General features: G+C 37.9%; 1 protein-coding gene across 3 annotated transcripts in view; it reads left to right on the top strand.

Annotated features, from left to right (window-relative positions):
• CD80 (CD80 molecule) overlaps positions 1–13,429 on the top strand; it is a 41,050-nt gene extending 27,621 nt beyond the window's left edge. The window contains exons 5-7 of one of the 3 annotated variants that reach the window (XM_027868093.1): positions 1,508–1,624; positions 3,770–3,914; positions 12,641–13,429. In XM_027868093.1, the coding sequence (XP_027723894.1) occupies positions 1,508–1,624; positions 3,770–3,912 (260 nt within the window). In that variant the 3' untranslated portion in view covers positions 3,913–3,914; positions 12,641–13,429. Of the gene's footprint in view, positions 1–1,507; positions 1,625–3,769; positions 3,915–8,121; positions 9,824–12,640 lie in introns of those variants that run through there. The other 2 variants (XM_027868102.1, XM_027868112.1) reach the window with 2 other exon arrangements.
• The last annotated feature ends 5,862 nt before the right edge of the window (positions 13,430–19,291 follow it).

Raw genomic sequence — 19,291 nt, 5'->3', positions numbered from 1 at the left:
GAGAAAGGAAGAGGGAAGAACAAGAGACAAGGCTAAAGACAGATCAAGTGAAATGCAAGTTGAATGTGATTAATTAATAGTAAACAGAAATAGGAATTTCAAAATATGAGGTGGAAAGGTAATAAACCTTTTTTCAAAATAAAATATCTTTATAATATTGATTTTCATCTTTGGTATTCACCATCTAGATATTCACTTCCCACAATTTTGTTTGTTTGTTTTGGTCTGATTATCAACTTCATGTTTCTTCCCAAACTGGGCATGTATCAAATTTAAGTATGACTTTAAAGGTGCTATTTTCAGTGTATACCAATATATTTTTTTCTTTCAAAGAAATCTCATTCAGTGTTGGCCTAATTTCACTATTTAACTCTCCCTGTCCCCTGAAATTACATTGTGTTTGTTTTGTATGTACTTGTATATACATCATTACCCTTCACCCCAGCAGAACATTAGCTCCTTGACATCAGTGACTATTTCATTTTGTCTTTGTACATTCAGGATTGTAGCAAGTGCCTGGCACATTATGGGCATTTAACTTGTTTGTTAATTGAAGCTCACTATGTTAGACCTCTTAGGTGGCTTGGTGGAGAGTGTGCTAGATTTGGAATAAGAAAGTCCTGAGTCCAAATCCTAACTCAGACGCTTGATAACTGTGTGACCTTGTGTAAGACAGAGAACTTTTTTCAGCTTCAATTTCCTCATTTATAAAATGGAGATAATAATAGCACGCAACTCAGAAGGTTGTTGTGAGGCTCAAATAAGATAATATGTGTAAAATACTTTGTAAACCTTAAAGTGCTAAATGTTAATATTAGTTATTATTATTACAATTGAACATCGAGGTGGTGCGTGGATAATGGGCCAGACCTGAAGTCAGGAAGATTCACCTTCCTGGGGGCAGCTAGGTGGTGCAGTGGATAGAGCACCAGCCCTGAAGTCAGGAGAACCTGAGTTCAAATCCGGCCTCAGACCAAACACTTGACATATACTAGCTGTGTGACCTTAGGCAAGTCACTTAACCCCATTGCCTCACTAAAAAAAAAAAAGAAGAAAAGAAAAAAATAAAAGAAGATTCACCTTCCTGAGTTCAAATCTAACCTCAGACACTTACTAGTTGTGTGACCCTGTGCAAATCACTTAACCCTTTTGGCCTCAGTTTCCTTATCTGTAAAATGGAGAAGGAAATGGCAAACCACTGCAGCATCTTTACCAAGAAAACCCCAAAAGGGGTCACAAAGAGTCACACATGACTGAAACAACTGCACAGTAATTATTATAGTTAATAGCCATTGTTGTTGTTATAGATTTGAGGTCTCTTTTTATTCAGATCAAGATGGTGTTAGATTAAAAAGTTATGTAATGGAAATTGCAGTAGTTGAACACTGTATAGTAGTTTAGGCAAAGAAGTAGAGAATATCCTTTCCTATCATCTTCGAGGGATCAGAATGGTAGAGGGCTGCTGTCATAGCTTTGTGGCTCACACTCTTTCTTGCCTTCCCCACAGAAAGAGACATACCCTTTCGGAGAACTCTCCAACCACCCATCATTGCTTCTATAGTGATAAGCATCTGCTTTTTCTTCATAGCCTTGATTCTGTATCTGAAACGATACCACTGCCAGTGTAAGTACCATCTGATTCATGATACTTTTACTGTGGAGACTGTAGCTTTCCCCTTTTGATAACTAAAAAAGCTCTTATGCTCACTTTCTAATATTTAACTCCCATCTAAGACCTTGGGAACTGTTGGTTTTTTAGAAAACATTTCTGATACCAACTAAAATTCCAACCCCAGATTTGGGAGGGGCAAATATTAGAGTATAGAGTCTGGGAGAATGGATCTCTTATTTAATGTAAATTAAGGAAAAGGTAGCATGGTGCAGTAGTGGATAGAGGGCTATGTGACCCCAGACAAATCATTTAACCTCCAGTTATAAAAAAGTGAGTTTCCTACGTTGATGAAATCACAGTCCCAGACCCTCCACCTTCACTCCTGCAAATGCTATAGAGGTTGAGGAAAAGATAAGACTATTGAGAATTTTTATTATTTTCGTTCCTTGGAAATGGACCTCTAAATAAGAGATTAGTGATGGTGAAGAAAAGCAGGGAAATTTATGATGTTATTTTTTGTAAATCAAAATGTAGATTTTGTGTAACCCAGGCCTTTCATTATGACTCCCTGAAATGTAGACCAAGATTCAAGGTACTCTTTGGGTACACATATATCCAAACCATGACTCATAGCCTTCCACCCAATGTTTCCCTTTCATCAGACTAACCCAGAGGACATAATTATTCAAAGTAAAGGCATTTGGCTGAGCCAGACTAATAAGGAAATAACAAGGAAAATACCTCCTTCTCTTCTCCTCCTCCTTCCCCACATATATATTGAGGCATACTCTTCCACAGAGTCATGCTGCTAGTGGAAAAATGAAGACTTGAAGCCTGGACAGCTCTTATTTCCAGTGTTGTGTCCAATCGCTGCCTTGGAAGCTGCCATTGATTTCTTCCTTGAAGAACTTCTGCTGTCATCTGCTGGCTTCTTGCTAAGCTGTCATTTCCTGCACTGCAGTCTTCTGTTTCTCCCTGGTTTGGCAACTCTCTGATGAGTTGCCCCTGCCATCTACTGCTTCTCTGTTTAATTGAAGCTGCCAGGAGGCTTCCCCCTCCATGGGGAATGTTTTTGGCTCTTTGGGGAGCCAGTCCATAGCCTTGGGACTCCTCAACTCTTTTGTGAATTAAAGTCCCTCATCTCTCATCTCTCTTTTTCTCTACTCCACCTAACCCATAGTGAGAACTCTCCAAGGTCCACTTGACTTTTGGACTGATGTGAATAAATTTAGCTTCCATTGTGCCCAAGGCCATTACAGTGGAGCTTTTCTTAGTAACACTAGAGGTTGGAAATGAAGACCTTTGTCCTTCATTCCTGCTGCTAAACCCTTTACATTCTGCTCTCTTTTACATTTAGAAAACTGATCTAGACCATAGACTAACACTGGACTCTTTGCCACCCTTATCCCTTATCCCTTATCTCTTAAGCCCTTCCAAGTAGAAAATAGATGCATTTCTTGGACAAAGTTGAAAGCCTGATTATCTGAGGTTATCATGAAGACTTCTAGGGATAGTAATGAAGTGACAGCAAGCAAAGGAAATTTGAAGATGGAGTTATTTGTTATTTCTTGACCATAAAAGCAAATAATCAATAGCCAAGTCCCCAAAGAGGGGACCATGAAGAACTTTTAGAAATAGCACTAGACTGAGAGTCAGAAGACTCATGTTCTTATATCTGTATAAATTTAGGCAAGTCATTTCTCCCATTTGAAGCTTACTCTCCAAGTGTGTAAAATGAGAAGGTTGAACTAGGTCACCTCCAAAGTCTCTTCCAGCTCTGACATTCTATAGTTCTATGAGAAAGGCTCATTGGAGAATATCTACTGGGAAGAATCCACCTTACAGGCCAAATAAGGAGAGACTAGGTGGCTTTCCAAGTTCTAATGTCTGAAAGAAGGCAACATGGTATGGAAAGATGACTGGATTTCATGAGTACACCTTGGAGTAAAATCCCAGCTTTTCGATTTGCTACTTGTGTGACTTTGGGCATGTCATTTCCCGTCAATATTCTTGTCTGAAAAATGAGAGGATTAGTCTAAAATCTTGTCACTAGATAAACTTTAGACTCTCTTCCAACTCCAAATCTATGCCTTTATGAAGGCTAAAAAAGTACACAGCCAAAATATAACTGAAATACATGTGTAATTTTTCTTTTAGTCTGTAAACAACCAGAGGTTGACCTCTACTCTGTCCCCCAAGGACTCACTGTGGCAGCCACAGAGGAAGAGGCAAATGACTTGGTGTTCCCACTAGCCCAGGTTGAACGGGCTGCAACAACTGGCAAGGCAGCCAGTGTGTGAAGGTAACCTAACAACCTCTCCTATCCCCCTACCTTATCACCTGGAGTCATCTGAGACAAGAGACTTAAGATCATACATTGCTTTCCATTTGCTTTCAGGATGAAATTTGAACTTGTCATGTTTGAAGGCCCTTTATCATCTAGCACACCTTTGTTTTAATCACCTTACTTTAGTCTCTTACTATTTCCCACCACCTCCAAAGAACAAAACTTCCTCATTTCTACTCTGTGCTTTTTCATCTAAAATCAGCCATTTCCAAAAAGCCTTTCTCCTTCCTCTTTGGCAATCTGTATCCCTTTCCTCCTCTTAAACCTTATTCCAAACTTGTCTTCAAAAAGCTTTCTTTGGGGCAGCTGGGTGGTGCAGTGAATAGAGCACCAGCCCTGGAGTCAGAAGGACCTGAGTTCAAATTCAGACACTTGACACTATCTATGTGACCCTGGGCAAGTCACTTCACCCTGATTGCCTCACCAGAAAAAAAAAAAGCCTTCCTTGACCAACTTAAATTAACTCCAACTATTCCTTTTCTTTTTATTTTAAATGTTTTATTGACTTTTCTTTTTTTAAACCAATGTCATTGCTCCATGACTCCTCCTTCTCCACCAGTAGAATCCTCTTATAACAAATAAATAGTCAAAAGAAACAAGTCACCACATTGTTCATGTCTGAAAATGTATGCCTCATCTGGCACCTGTGGCCTACCCTCTGACAAAAGGCGGAAGGCATGCTTCACCACGAGGTCCTCTGAAGTCATGATTGGACACTGCATGATTAGAGTCATGAAGTTGTTTTTTGTTAATGTGATTTGCTTTACATTATTGTGATCCTTGTACAAATTGTTCTCTTGCTTCTCCTTTCTTCACTCTTCCCAAGTTTCTTTGAATTCTTCATATTTGTCATTTCTTATAGAGTAGTAATGTTCTGTTACATTATTATTTAATATAAAACTATCAAGCTGTAAGATTGTTATCTATGATTTAAATTAATAATTATTTAATTTATAAAATTTTATTTATTAAATTAAATTTATTAAATCATTCCTCAATTGATACTCACTTTCCTATTAAAAATTAGAGATAGAGATTAGAGAGACTTGTGATTTCATAGACACAGGGAACTCCTGAATAAAGAAATTCACTTTACCAATGGAGGTCAGCATTCTCTCTACAATTCATAGTCTCAGAGTTGTTTAAAACACTCAGAATTAAGAAGGGTTTTCCCAGAGTTTCATAGCCAATGGGAGAGCCACAGGCAGGACTGGAACCAGGTCTTCCTAGCTCTGAGACCTGCTCTCTAGCCACTGAAACATATTACCTATTATTTAAGCAGCTGCTACTGATATTTTTGTGTAGCACCTTTAGCACCTCACTCTCACATATGGGGCTCTCAGAATAGCAATCCTAGGTTCAAGGTTCTCTGTGGATCCATATCCACTCAAAATGATAGTTGATATATCCCTACCAGTGGAATTACGTTATCTACAGTAACCCAGAGGACATAGGAATTTTTTTTAAAGCATTAAATGAAGTATCATTGTAGGAATATTTTCAATGGAGCAGTCCCCTCATAAAAATAGACTATGTTCTCTCACAAATGTACACACCATTAGTGGGGAAAGTGAGTGTGCATAGGGATCTAGTATGACAGTATATGAGAGAAAATGATGGGTCCACACCAGGTAACAACATGTGGGGGGGTTGGGGGAGACTCATACTTCCAAAATGGCAGGATATCATCTGGCTATGCTCTCATGCTGCTTTCAGTAGGCTTGTGTTTCTACTGAATACATTGTTCTGCTTGGCCTGCTCCCTTTCGGGCATGATGACATCTCCTTTGGGCATGCTCCTCACTAGGCATGAGACTTCTATTTTGCTGAGGCCTTCAGGAAGGTAGGATATAGTGGAAGGATATATTGACTAGAACCTATGCTAATAAGAGTAGGAAGGCTCTTCAGTCATAGTCATCAAACCCAAATAACAAAAGCCAGGCTGAGGGCCCCTAAGACAAGATTAAGTCTATCCTTTTCAACCCCTATGTCTGAATCAGAGATCAAAGCTTTCAGTTGTAGATAACAACCTTACTTATGGTTAAATAGTCTTACATATTTCCAAGATTTTCTCTGGTTTAGTTGAAAATGAATTTGAGCTAGAAAATGGTAACAGTATCCTCCACTTACATAACCCACATTCCTGTCTTTAGTTTGTCTTTTATATTTGTCAAGAGGAAAGCCTAATTGTTTGAGTGCTGTATTTTTGGCCAGCAAAAAGCCTCACTCTCTCTACATTAGTTATACATATGAGACTTTCCCTTCTGTTTTTCACCTCCTTCGATTATATGCCTAGTAGAGGTATTTCTGGGTTAAATCATAGGTACAATTTAGTGACTTTTTAGTACAACTCCAAATTGTTTCCAAGGATGATTGGACCACTTCCCAGTTCTATCAATAGTACATTAGCTTGCCTATCTTCCTACAGGTCCTCTCATGTTTATAGTTTTCACCTCTAATCATCTTTGGTAAGCTGAAGGGCATAAAGTGATACTTCAGAGTGGTTTTAATGTAGATCTCTCTTATTATTAGTGATTTGGAGCATTCTGTCATTTATGGTATTTCTTCTTCTGAAAATTGACTGTTCACATCCTTTGAACACTTATCTGTTGGGGAAAAGTTCTTATTCTTATATATTTATACCCATTCCCTATATCCATTGGATATCAGGGATACTTTTATCTGAAATATTTGATGCGAAATTTTCCCCTATTAATTGCTTTTCCTATAAGTCTAGCTGCTTTGATTTTGTTCATACAAACACTTTTCTTTTTTTGGTGAAGCAATTGGGGTTAAGTGACTTGCCCAGTGTCACACAGGTAGTGAGTGTTATGTGTCTGAAGCTAGATTTGAACTCAGGTCCTCCTGACTCCAAGGCCAGAGCTTTATCCACTGCACCACCTAGCTGCCCCCATACAAATACTTTTCAATCTGATATAATAAAAAGTGTCCATTTTATCTTTTACCTCTATATCTTGTTTTGTCACAATTTTTCACTTTAGCCATTGTTATGTAAACTATTTTCTTTCATTCCCTTACAATTCTTTTAAAAGATGAAGTTTATTGTGATATATACTATAGGATATTAGTCTAAACCTAATTATTATCAAATTGCTTTTCAGTATTCTCAGTGATTTTTGCCAAATAGTTAATTCTTGCATGAGTAGTGTCATCTTTGGACTAATGTAATAACAACTGACTATGTTCTGTTACTTCTGGATTTTGCTTACCCAATTGCATTATTAACTTTTCTATTTTTAACCAATATTGACTCATTTTGATGATGCTTTATAGTATAGTTTGAGATTTAGTAATCATATGTCCCTTTTTCCTATTTTTTCCCCCATGATATCTGTTGAAATAATGGGGGCAGCTAGGTAGCACAGTGGATAGAACACCAGCCCTGAAGTCAGGAAGATTTGAGTTCAAATACAGTTTCAGACACATAACATTCACTAGCTGTGTAACTCTGGTCAAGTCACTTAATCCCATGCAACTTTGGGCAAGTCATTTAAGCCCAACTGCCTCAACAACAACAAAAAAAAGAATGAAATTTTGTCCCTTCATGTGACTTTTGTTATTATCTCATTTACTTCTATTAAGTAATTTTTGGTAGTTTGGTTAATATGGCACTCAACCTATAAATTGATTTAGATAACATTTTTATTATATTGGTGCGGTTCAACCATGGACAATAAATATCTTTCTGATTATTTATATTCTTCTACTTCTATAAAGAGTGTTTTGTAGTTGTATTCAAGGGTGGGAGTCTTTGTAGGTTGACTTCCAGATACGTTATGCATTTTGTAATTATTTGAATGCAATTCTTTTTTCCATTTCTTCTTACTAAGTTTTATTGTATTATTATAATATAATATTCTATATTATATTTATATTATGTGTAGAAAAGCTGTTGATTTTTGTGAGTTTGTTTTATATTCTGCTACTTTCATAAGATTTTAGATCTAGAGTGGGAAGGAACCTGAGAAACCATCCAGTCCAATCCCTTCATTTTACAGATGAGGAGACTAAGACCCAAGATTACATAGAGAGTAAACATTGGACACAGTTCCTCTGACTGTTCCTCTGACTCCAGGGCTAGTGCTCTTTCCACTAACTGAAGTTACTAATTATTTTAATTATTCTTTCCACTGATTTTCTAGGATTCTCTAAATAGACCATCATATGAACCATAAATACCTACTCTGAGTCAAGCACCATGCTAGTATTAAGGAAACAAAGACAAAAAAAGAAAGGATCCATAGTCTCGAGGAGCTTACATTGTATGGGGGAGACAACATGTGCATATACAAGTATATACAAAATAAATATGTAAAGTACTACCTCTGCTGTATATGGACAGTTTATTTGCTGAAAGAGGCAAAACAAAAGGACAATTGTGTGAGAAAAGCAGCTTGGAACAGTTCCTAGGACTTCAGAGGAAACAATCCCTTAGAAAAATGTACGAAGAGGACCTGTTTTGAAAGAAGTTCAAAGTCAAGAGCAGTGATTGATGTAAAGCTGACTTCAGCACATGGCTGTCTGCAGTTCATTTACATGTGCCTATTTTCAGGGTTTTGAAGGATATAGCTAAAAATCTAAACATCAGAAAATAGCTTGGGAGACCATGATTTGCTAGTGTAGTTACTGTCTGATAGAACTGTGAACACTGGGTTTCTCAACTATGATTATAGATGGGTCTCTCTCTACCCATGAAAAGTCCCTGATTCAAGACATTGGAAGCCAGAGTGGAGAAGAGAAACAGGGATCTGAAGAAAAACTGAAACCTGAAGAAAGAAGATGATGACAGAGACAAAAGCAGAGTAAGGACTGCCATCCAACTTTTCCCCTAAAGGAAGGAAGGAAGGAAGAAAGGAAGAAAGAGAGAAAGAAAGGAAGAAAGAAAAAGAAAGAAAGAGAAAAAAGAAAGAAAGAAGCAAAATAGAGGAGAATCTAAAGAGAAGAGCATCAGTTTTGGGATGAGTCAGCCGAGAAAACTGGCTGAATTAGTCAAGAAGGCTTTGTAATTGACACAGGGAGCTCATTGGAGTAGAACTCTATAACCGATAGAAGCTAGTTGGAGAAAGCAAAATTTTCTTGCTATATGAAGAAGCTGGCTGAGGTTGTATGCAATGCTCTTTTGCACCATCTAGAGTTTGAGAGCTGATTTAGCACAGGCGAGCCCTGCATGTGAACTAGGAATTGTTTTGGAGAACGGCTCTCTGGCTGCTGAGAGTTCACCGGAGAAAGCCCAATCCGGCAGGCTGGACTTGTCTGAATTGCTCTTTAGCGCTTGAGAGAGCTTCAGGGGGTTGAATGCATTGCTCTCTGTTGCCCTCTATGGTTTGAAAGGGAGAAACTCGTGAGAATCGAGAGAGCCCCAGATCTGAATTTTGCAGATCCCTAGCTTGAGAGAACAAAATTCTTGTCACTGAATTAACTTAAGACTGCTTCAGTGCACAGACAAAGGAGCTGGCCCTTGGCATAGGGCTGCTGTTTCAATTAAAGAATATAATGCTGCTGCTTCACTAAGAGTTTCAGTGGCCCAAGAGAATCTTAGGATGAGAAGTTGATTCACAATATAGACAGCTCCCTACATGAGACCACCGATATCCAGGACTGCAAACCGGAGTCGTGAATTGCCCTAGACATGTGGGTTTCCCCACTCATATGCCTCACTTTTAGGTTTCTGTAAGTGTGTGCCTAGTCTCCCTCATGGACACTGTGTGCATTGGTGGGAGAATGTGACTCAGGTTGATGAGTTGACTCATATTTTGATTATTCCTGCTTTTGCTTTCTATTGAGCAAATGTTATGATTACACTTGGTTTTGCCTTCTCTTTTAGTAAATGTTTCATATTCAAGAGTCAAAGGTGTCATTGTGATTGATTTGTGCATATGAGAAGCACCGGGATGAACAGTGAGGCACTACAGTGGCAACAAGTAGAAGGGGCTCCTGCCTACATTAGGGTTACCCCTCCCACCCTGAGAATGATTTGGAGTTACATGGCCCCTCTGGAAAATCACCCCAATGTGGTGAAGAGGGGACTGATGGCATAAATGAGCCAGCACCAGCCCAGGGAGAGAACCTGGAGAGAGCTTAGGTAGGATTAGCAGTCATGTTACTATGGTAAGGACATCTGTAGCCTCAGCTCAGGCTATATAGCTTAGCAGAGATCACAGCCCAGCTGAGTTCTAAGTTCCCTCCTTTTATTTTTGTTGTTTTTTGAAATTTGTTTTTTTTCTAACAAACATTTGTTTTCTCTCTTTCCTATCCCACAATTTAAAAAAATAAGTCCTTGTAACAAATACGCATAGTCAAGCAAAATAAATTACTATTTTGGCCAAAAATGTATGTTTCCTTCAGCATCTTGAGTACATCACCTGTTAGGTAATCTGCTTTATCATCAGTCCCTCAGAATTCTGGGTGGACATGTACTGTGTGACCCTGGGCAAGTCACTTAACCCCAATTGCCTAAAAAAAAAAAGTTGTTGGTCTTTGCAATATTATTATTATTGTATAAATTGCTCTCCTGGTTCTGCTCACTTTGATGTATCAGTTTATACAAGTCTTTCTAGGGTTCTCCAAACCCATCCCTTTATTATTTCTTACAGAACAATAATATCCTATTACATTCACATGCCATAACTTGTTTCATCATTCACCAATTTATAGACACCCTCTTTGTTTCCAATTCTTCACCACTTCAGCTAAGAGAACTGCTATAAATATTTTTTCATATTTTTTTCCTCTTTTTGTGCAAAGGGAAGTTTACATGGCAAAAGTTACTTTTCCAGGATCCTTAACAAGTTCAAAATAAGGACAGCTATTGTTATCTAAATAGCAGAAGTAATGTCTGGAGGAGTCACCACGGCTCAGTGCTGCTGATTCTGGGAGCAGCAGTGTGGTTAATGATACAGTTGATAGTGTCATCTTCAAATATAACATTAACAGTAACTTACAGTATGACAACAGCTTTGTATTTTCAAAATACTTCCGTGCATTTTGTCAGGTTTGATCATCACAAGATTTTCAGTGATGTAGGTAGCATGATGTCAAGCACACTATAGTTGATATCAAGCCACATCTGCCTAAAACACTTATTAACTTTATGCCTATGAGCATTTCTCTTAGCCTGTATTTTTTCATTTGTAAAATAAGGATAATACCTGTGATGATCAAATGGGATGACACATTTAAAACACCTTATAAACTTTAAAGCTCTATGTAAATGTAAACTAATTTTAATTTATATTTTTTGTTTTTGGCATGGCACACATTCAGCAAACCATCTCATGTTAAAAGAAAAATAAAACAGTTCAACAAAAGTAACTATAGCATTGGAAACTTCCTAATGATGCCACAGACCCTCTATAAAGCCTTTCTAGACTGATAATTCATTCAATTGGGAACTTTTCCCCTTAACTCTTATAGTAGAGTTTGCCTACTCTTATATATTACTTTGTACTGTTAGTGTTTACCAGTATATGTCTAGTTTTCCCAATTTGACTATTAGTTCCCTAAACTAACATTAGCAAAAGTTAATGGCCTACATGCTTGTGATCCCCCATAGCACTTGGCACAGTAAAATAAAATTTTATTAATGGCTTATTTTTATGTCACCTATGTTTCCCAATGTATCACTCTAACCCCACCCTCCCAGAGAACCATCCCTTATAAGAATGAGGGAGGAAAATGATTCAGCAAAACTAACCAACACATTGAAAAAGTCTTACATTATATGCAGCATCTCCCAGCTCTGCAAAGAAATAGAGGCTAGCACAGTGTCTTAAATATAGTAGGTGTTTGCTTAATATATATTTGATTGACTAAACAATAGAAGTTTTAAGTGAACTGTTATACTAGATCCAAGATGCAGAGAAGTAGTGAACAATAGCTGCTGAATGAGGCATTTACTTGCCAATATGGCCAACCTGTTAATTTGCTTCACTTGACCATATTTATTTGTTATAAGGGATGGTTCTATTGAAGGATAGAGTAACTGGGAAATGATAGTGATATAAAAAAAAATTAAGACATTTTTAAAAGGAGAATTTTTTTTTGGAATTTTCAATTCCATATTCTCTCCTTCACTCCATTTCCTCCCCCATTTATTAAGAAGGCAAGAAATATGATTTTTTTTTTGACAATTGGGGTCAAGGGACTTGCCCAAGGTCACACAGCTAGTAAGCTAGTAAGTGTCAAGTGTTTGGTCTGAGGCTGGATTTGAACTCAGGTCCTCCTGACTTCAGGGTCAGTGCTCTATCCACTGTACCGCCTAGCTACCCCCAAGAAATATGATTTTATATATGTGTGTGTATGTACGTATAGTCATGCCAAACATTAAGCATGTGAAAAAAAAAAGCAAGAAAAAAATACACTTCAATTTGCACACAAAATTCATCAGTTCTGTCTCTAGAGGTGGACAGCATTTTGTTTTAATCATGAGCCCTTCGGAATTATTGTGGATCATTGTATTGATCAGAGTTGCTAAGTCTTTCACAGTTGATTATCATTACAACATTGCTGTAACCATGTACAATATTCTAGTTCTATTTACTTCACTTTGCATGAACTTCACAGTTCATATAAGTCTTCCCAGGTTTTTTCTGAAACCACCTAAAAAGGGTAAATTAAAAAAAAATTAGCATTTTGAGTTCTCATTTTTCTTTGTCTTCTCAGGTCCCACCTGGCTTGTCTTCAGAATGTCTTGATGTCCCTCCAGACTGTCCTTGCCCCTGCCCTGGGTTTATTTATTCTCTAATTCTTGGATGCCTCTCCACCTCCTCTCAGTGACTTCTCCGCGGGAAGGAAATAGAAGAGGACAGAAGCAGAAGAATTTCTGATAACTTTAACCAGCTGCATTTATTCTGGAATTTGTCAGAGTTAGAAAGAACCTGGGACATCGTCTCTTATTTCACCTAGGGGACCTAGGAGAACCAGAGGGTCTGAACAAGTTAGTTCAAGGTCATTAAGAGACACATAGAACCAAGGGTTTCTGGCTGCCGCCCACAGCTCCTTCCACTACAGCACGCTATCTCTCTGTCAGGGAAGTGAATTTCATTTGATCTGGTTTCTGAATTAAGCCCTGGGGAGATGCGTATATCGCTGCTAGGGAGACAAAATGCAGTATATGAAACTGTGTGTATAGAGGATACTTTGCTTTGGGGGGAGGGGGGTTAATCATGGAGACAGTTCCTTTTTCACTGTTCTCCTTTGCTGCTTTTCTTCTTTGTTTCAACTTTCCCCCCAGGGCCCAGGAAAAAGTGGCAGAACAGTCTCAAGTTTCTAAAATATTAAAGATCTTGTCAGAGTAAATGGCGGGAGAGGCCAAATGCAGTAGTCAGGATCAGGGCAGTTCCCGGGACCAAGTGTTCTGACACACCTCTAGTTCATATTGGACTGATAAGTTTTTCCTAAATAGCTTTAAGCTGTATTTTAATTTGTTAATAAAACATTTTTATGAAAGTTCTCATTCATGATGAACAATGAATTCAAGGTTATTATTATTTGTTAATAGATATGAATTTTTTCTACATATGTAGTATGTTTAATAACACATCTTTGAGAGGAAGATGTTAAGTATCAGTGGTAGGAAGAGAATAGTTAGAGGTCAGATAGCAATAGCTTCATGGGAAACATTCTGAAGACTTTTCAGATCTCCCGCTTAAGCTTTTTACTGACCAAAACAGTCACTGTTGAAAGAAAGGGGAAGAGGCAGAGAGGGAGATTTTCTTTTTCGGTTTTTCTTAATTTTAGAACTAAAATAGGGTGCTGTCATTTACTTGTTGCCTTACTTTAAGATTAGAGTTTTATTTTCCAAACTTATGAAAGCTTGACTCTAACAAAAGCAGTTCTTCCTAAGAAGCCACTCACTGTTCAAGTTCACCCTTTAGGCATACGTAAACAGGTGAATGGACATGCAAGGGTTAAGGTAAGAACTTTGTGCCTATGCCTCATTTTGTTCTTTAAAAAAAAAATGGAAATGCCAGAATATATTCAATTTTCTATTTGACTGATCAAGTAGGAACTTGGACCCAGACCCCAAGCTCTTTTAACCAAAGCTCTTCCCCACCAAGTGGTCATTTCTAAGTATAGCTTAGACTAATGAACTAAAATATTTTGAAGCTACTCATTCTTTCATCTGGGTCCTACCATCTTAAAAAATATGTGTGAAATACCCTTATTAAATTTTAATGCATACATATTTTAGACACAACTCTCAGTCTTTCCAACTTAACAGAATAGACTTTCTCTTTGCAAATGGGAAATATTTCCCACAATTTCTTGTTTGTACTGGACAAATTTTCTCAAATTTGAATTTTAAAATATATTTGCAGGGGCAGCTAGGTGGTCCAGTGGATAGAACTCTGGCCTTGGAATCAGGAGGACCTGAATTCAAATCTGGCCAATTGCCTATATATATATATATATTTACAGTGAACAACAAAACAACACTGTGAGGCAATGGAATAAAAAGGAAGGAAACAAGTATTTATTAAGCACCTACTAGGTGTGAGGCATTGTGCTAAGTGCTTTACAGATGTTTTATCATTTGATCAGGAGTATGTAATCAAATGTAAAGAAAGGGCTTAACACAGTGCCTGTCACATGGTAGATGCTTAACAAATGCTAGCTATTTTTATTATTATTATTATTATTATGTTATTCACCTTCATAATCATCCTGGAACATAGGTGCTATTATCCCCATTTTACAGTTGAAGAAACTGAGGCAAACAGAAGTTAAGTGACTTGTCCAAGATTATGCACCTAGTAAGTATTTAGGTTGGATTTGAACTCAGCCTTCCTGACTCCAGGCCCAGGGCTGTATCCACTGTACCCTATTTAAAAAATAAAGCTAAATAGTTATGGTGCGAGGTGGGCCAGTTGGGTTCAAGGCAATTTATCTGCTCTTAACTTGTGCAGTTTGCATTTTTAAATCAATGACACAGCATTGCTAACATGCTCACAAGATTCAAGGGTAACATCAAGACAGGACAGAAGACTAATGTATTAAATGGCAATCAGTATCCCAAGAGAGTTGGCATCTCAACAGGCTGGAGTAATGGGTCAGGTCTAGTAACATGAAATTTAATAAGGAGAAAAGCCCTCTTCTTTGCTTCAAAAAAATCAACTATACAAGTACAGTATGGAGGAGCTAGAGTTCATGTCAAAAGGATTGATTTTAATGGACTCAAAATAAGTTGTCAGAATAATATGACAACCTAATTGTCCATAGTCTTAGGTAGCTTTAAAAGAATATGGGCAGTAATCAATCATCCCTTTGGTTCCTCTTGCCAGAATACATCTGGAATATTATAATCCATGGGATATTTTAGGAAGGACATTGACAAACTGGAGTATGTCTAAAGAAAATCAATTAGGATGGTCAGGGAAATTGAAATCATGTCTCATAAAGGTCAAGCTGAAAAAAAACTAGGGATATTAAGCCCAGGAAACAGAAGTTTTAGGAAGGATATGATAGTTATAGCTCCACTAATGAATTATTCTGAAAACTCATGGAAAGGAGATGACTTTGGATTCTCAATGGCTATGGCAGCACAACACACTTAGGGTAGTTCCTACTAAGCCTAGGGATGGAGGATATGTCTGTCTATTGTCCAAGGACAGGCCTAAGGTCAGACAGGCTCATTAGAAGATTAGCCAGCAAATAAAATTTTTCTGTCATGTAAACTCTCAAAGATCACCTACTACATTTTAGAGGGGCTGTAATCTGCATCAGTGAGGAAAAGTACCTACCCATTAGACATTACAGATCCTTAAAATATTAGAGTAGGATTGTTGTCATATGTTTGAATTACCAAAATATGAACTATGGGTGGAAGTTACTGGGAGGCAGGAATTTCTTCCTTATATTGGGCTAAAATGTAGACAATTAGTGTTGTCCAAGAACAGAATGAGCAGCTTTTTAAGATAGTGAGTTCCCCATCTCTGAATATATCCAAAGACTGAATGACGATTTGTCAGAAATGGTCAAGGATGCTTCACTTAAGAATTTGAACTACATGAAGGTCCTATACACCTGTAAAATTTGTTGTGACCATCATTAACTCTAGGAAATGTAAATGTGTTTTAAAACTCAAAATTAAAAGGCTTTAAACTTTAAAAATGAAAAGGCTTTAACACTTTCTTAAGTTGAGATGGGACTAAAGTTTTCCATTTACAGAATGAGGAAGAATATTTACAGTTGACCTATATTCTGTGAATAGCCATTAGAAAATTAGTAGGCATATTGGTTTAGGTATTAGGTTGTGATAAATACAACACAGGTACAATCTTACTGAGATGGACAGAGCTCACTGTTTAGGGTTGTGGGATGATGATAATGATGATGATGGAAAAAAAGGGGTCTTCAAAATCATAGTCTAAGACATTCTGAGAAATAACTGCTCTAGTTTTGATTTGTGAGGGATAGCTTTGTTTCAATGAGCTGGGATGTTCGTCCCAAGCTAGTAAAGTATCTGACTCCCATGCCAAGCGTAGTCACAGTTTGACCAAAGGAACTGTCTTGCTTTCCCTCCCCTTCCAAGGTAGTGAGTGTCTCATCCTTTTAAGGCTTGATGACATTTGGATACTATACTGCCACCAGGTGGTTGGTAATTAGGAAGTTAAAATTCCAGTGGCTATAGCCTCCATAGCCTCCATTTCCCATTCTCATCTCCTCTAGGGTTGGCACTTTATTTTCTATTACAGGCCCACTATCCTAATGATGTCCCTAACACAAATCTAGTTCTCCGCTCCCTGACCTCCACAGTTTCAATGACCATTTTTACCAGGAAAGGAAAGATTTTTCTAAAGTTGCTTTGTTTTCTTACTTTGCTCAAAGAACAGAAAACTGAGGTGGGGTGGGGGAGGGGACTGGGAAGGAAGAGCAGATTTCTGGGTTTAAAAGAAAGTCACATTCTGGAGGAAGTGAGGCATGTCAAAGGACTAAAATTGTAATAGAAGTGCACATCTAGATATAATTCTTAATTCTTAGGCTGTATGTAACATATGTATCTATATGTAACTATCAAATATTGAAATATCTATGAAAAGTAGAAAATAAAAGCATGAAATCATTTATCCTTTAAAGTGTTAGCAAAAGTTTTGTAACTTCCCATGTTCAGTTTTTTCCTAATGGAAGAATTTTCTTCCCCTAATTAATAAAACTATCTTCAAAAAAAGAATTTAATTTTAGTCCTAGTGAGAGGGCTCTGGCTAACTGCATGCATGAAATGACTAGATTGCCAGGAAATGGCCAAGTGGAAACAACTTATGAATAATGGCATAATTCACTAAACCTAGCCTCTGCTTAGAAAACATGGTTGAAAAAAAACATGCCACCTTTGCTGGTGGCCAATTATAGAATGCAACCTTTTGATTTGTCTCACAGAAGGCCTAGCAAACATTTTGACAGAAAGTAAAATGGTGCAAACTAATCTTCTATCAAGCAATTCAATAAGCATTTATTAAGCAATTACCATGTGCTGGGCACTGGGGATACAAAGACCAAAGCCCATAAGGAGCTTACATTTAATAAAAGACATATGTACATATTGGTAGATACAGAATAAACACAAGGTAATCTAGTGGTGCTTGAGCTGAGTCATGAAGAAGGAAGTAATATTCTAAGATTCTAAGATTTCCTCATTTATTTTGCTTTTATGATGCTGGAATTCTCACTTGGTACAAATTAAAATTCTGAATATACTCTGTGTCTTAGATCCTCTGCTTAGATTATAAGCCCCTTTTACACCTCCCTAATCCAACCAGTTGCCATGTTGTTGAGTTTGCCTCAACATCTCTTGCTTGTATGAGGGAACTGTTCAGTGTTTATCACGAGCAAAGCACTGTGCTAAGTGCTAGGGATGCAGATAGAAAAATAGACAATCCCTTAGGATCCTAGCCTGAGAACTTGAAGAGATCTTGGAGGCCAAGTCTGATCTTCTCATTCTACCTGAGGAAACTGAGGCTCATGGAGGGGAAGTGACTTGTTTGGACCCCAAATCCTTCTCTCCATTCATACACCACCAGCCAAGTTCAGACTCTAGTCACCTTACTGGTCTACTCCTAATTAGTCTCCCTACTTCCAGTCTCTCTCTTTTCTGATGTAGTTGCCAAAATAATCTTCCTACAACACAGTCATGACTTTGACATTTCCCCACTAAGAAACCTTCAATGACTCCCATCTGACTTTAGGATAACATACAAATTCCATAAGCCTAGTTGTGTTGAGACTTTAGATCCAGCAGGCCACAGACCTGACCATGTTCCTTCTCATCTCTTACAATACTGAGGAAATTGAAGCACCTGAGCTCCCTTTTTTCTCCTCTTCAACTCAAAACCTACTGACATCCTCCCTCAGTGTCTCCTCCTTTCCTAGACTGCTAATGAGGTGGGCCTCCTTGCCAAGGTCAAATCTTCCACAGGTGAAATCTTGACCCCGTTCCTCCCACATTTTTCAGCAGACTGCCTCAACTATCCTTCTCTCATTAATCTACAATTTCTTTCTACCTATTGATTTCAATTCTCCTTCATCCTTCAATAGATACTGCCATTCACTTCAAGCTTTCATCCTATACTTCTCCCTTTCTGTTAAACTCCTAGAAGTAGCCTATGCTTGTTTCTACTTCCTTTCCTGTCACTAACACCTTGTGATCTGGTTTTGAACCACATCACTCAACTGAAATCGTCCTCTCCAAAGTTACCCATGGGCTCTCAGTTGTCAAACCTGGTGGTCTTTTTTCATACTCATCCTTCTCAACTTCTTTGCTTGATCTGACAACGCCTACCATGATCTCCTTCTAAGTCTCTCCCTCTTTGGGTTCTCCTTTTACCTGACCACTTCTCACTCTCCTTTGCTGACTTATCACCCCCAAAGTCAGTTCCTTTATCTCTCATCTCCCTGTAATCCTTCCTCACTGCTGTTTCACAGAATTCCTCCCTTCCTTTTCCCCCGCCACTGAATAGTATTTTATTTTTTCCAATTACATGTAAAGAGTTTTCAATGTTCCCTTTCCTCCTTTCCTTAAAAGACATAATTGAAGCATCACCTTCAAATGTAACCTTTTCTGATCCCCTCAATTTTGAGTGTCCTCCTTCCCTACCATGTATTTACTTACTTCGTATTCATCTTTTATTTATTCTACATATATTTCTTCGGTATATACTCACATATAATCTCTCCTCTGATAAAATGTAAGCTCTTTGAGGGGACTTTCATTTTTGTCTCTGTATCCGTGGTACAATACCAGGCACACAGTAGGTGCTTAATAAATATTTGATTGATCTTACCTCCTAGATATTTTTCTTATCAGTTACTGTGCAG

This window comes from Vombatus ursinus, unplaced genomic scaffold (genome assembly GCF_900497805.2).
Source record: "Vombatus ursinus unplaced genomic scaffold, bare-nosed wombat genome assembly UNPS02001419.1, whole genome shotgun sequence".
Lineage (NCBI taxonomy): Eukaryota > Metazoa > Chordata > Mammalia > Diprotodontia > Vombatidae > Vombatus > Vombatus ursinus.
This window is presented reverse-complemented; position numbering and strand designations above follow the sequence as displayed.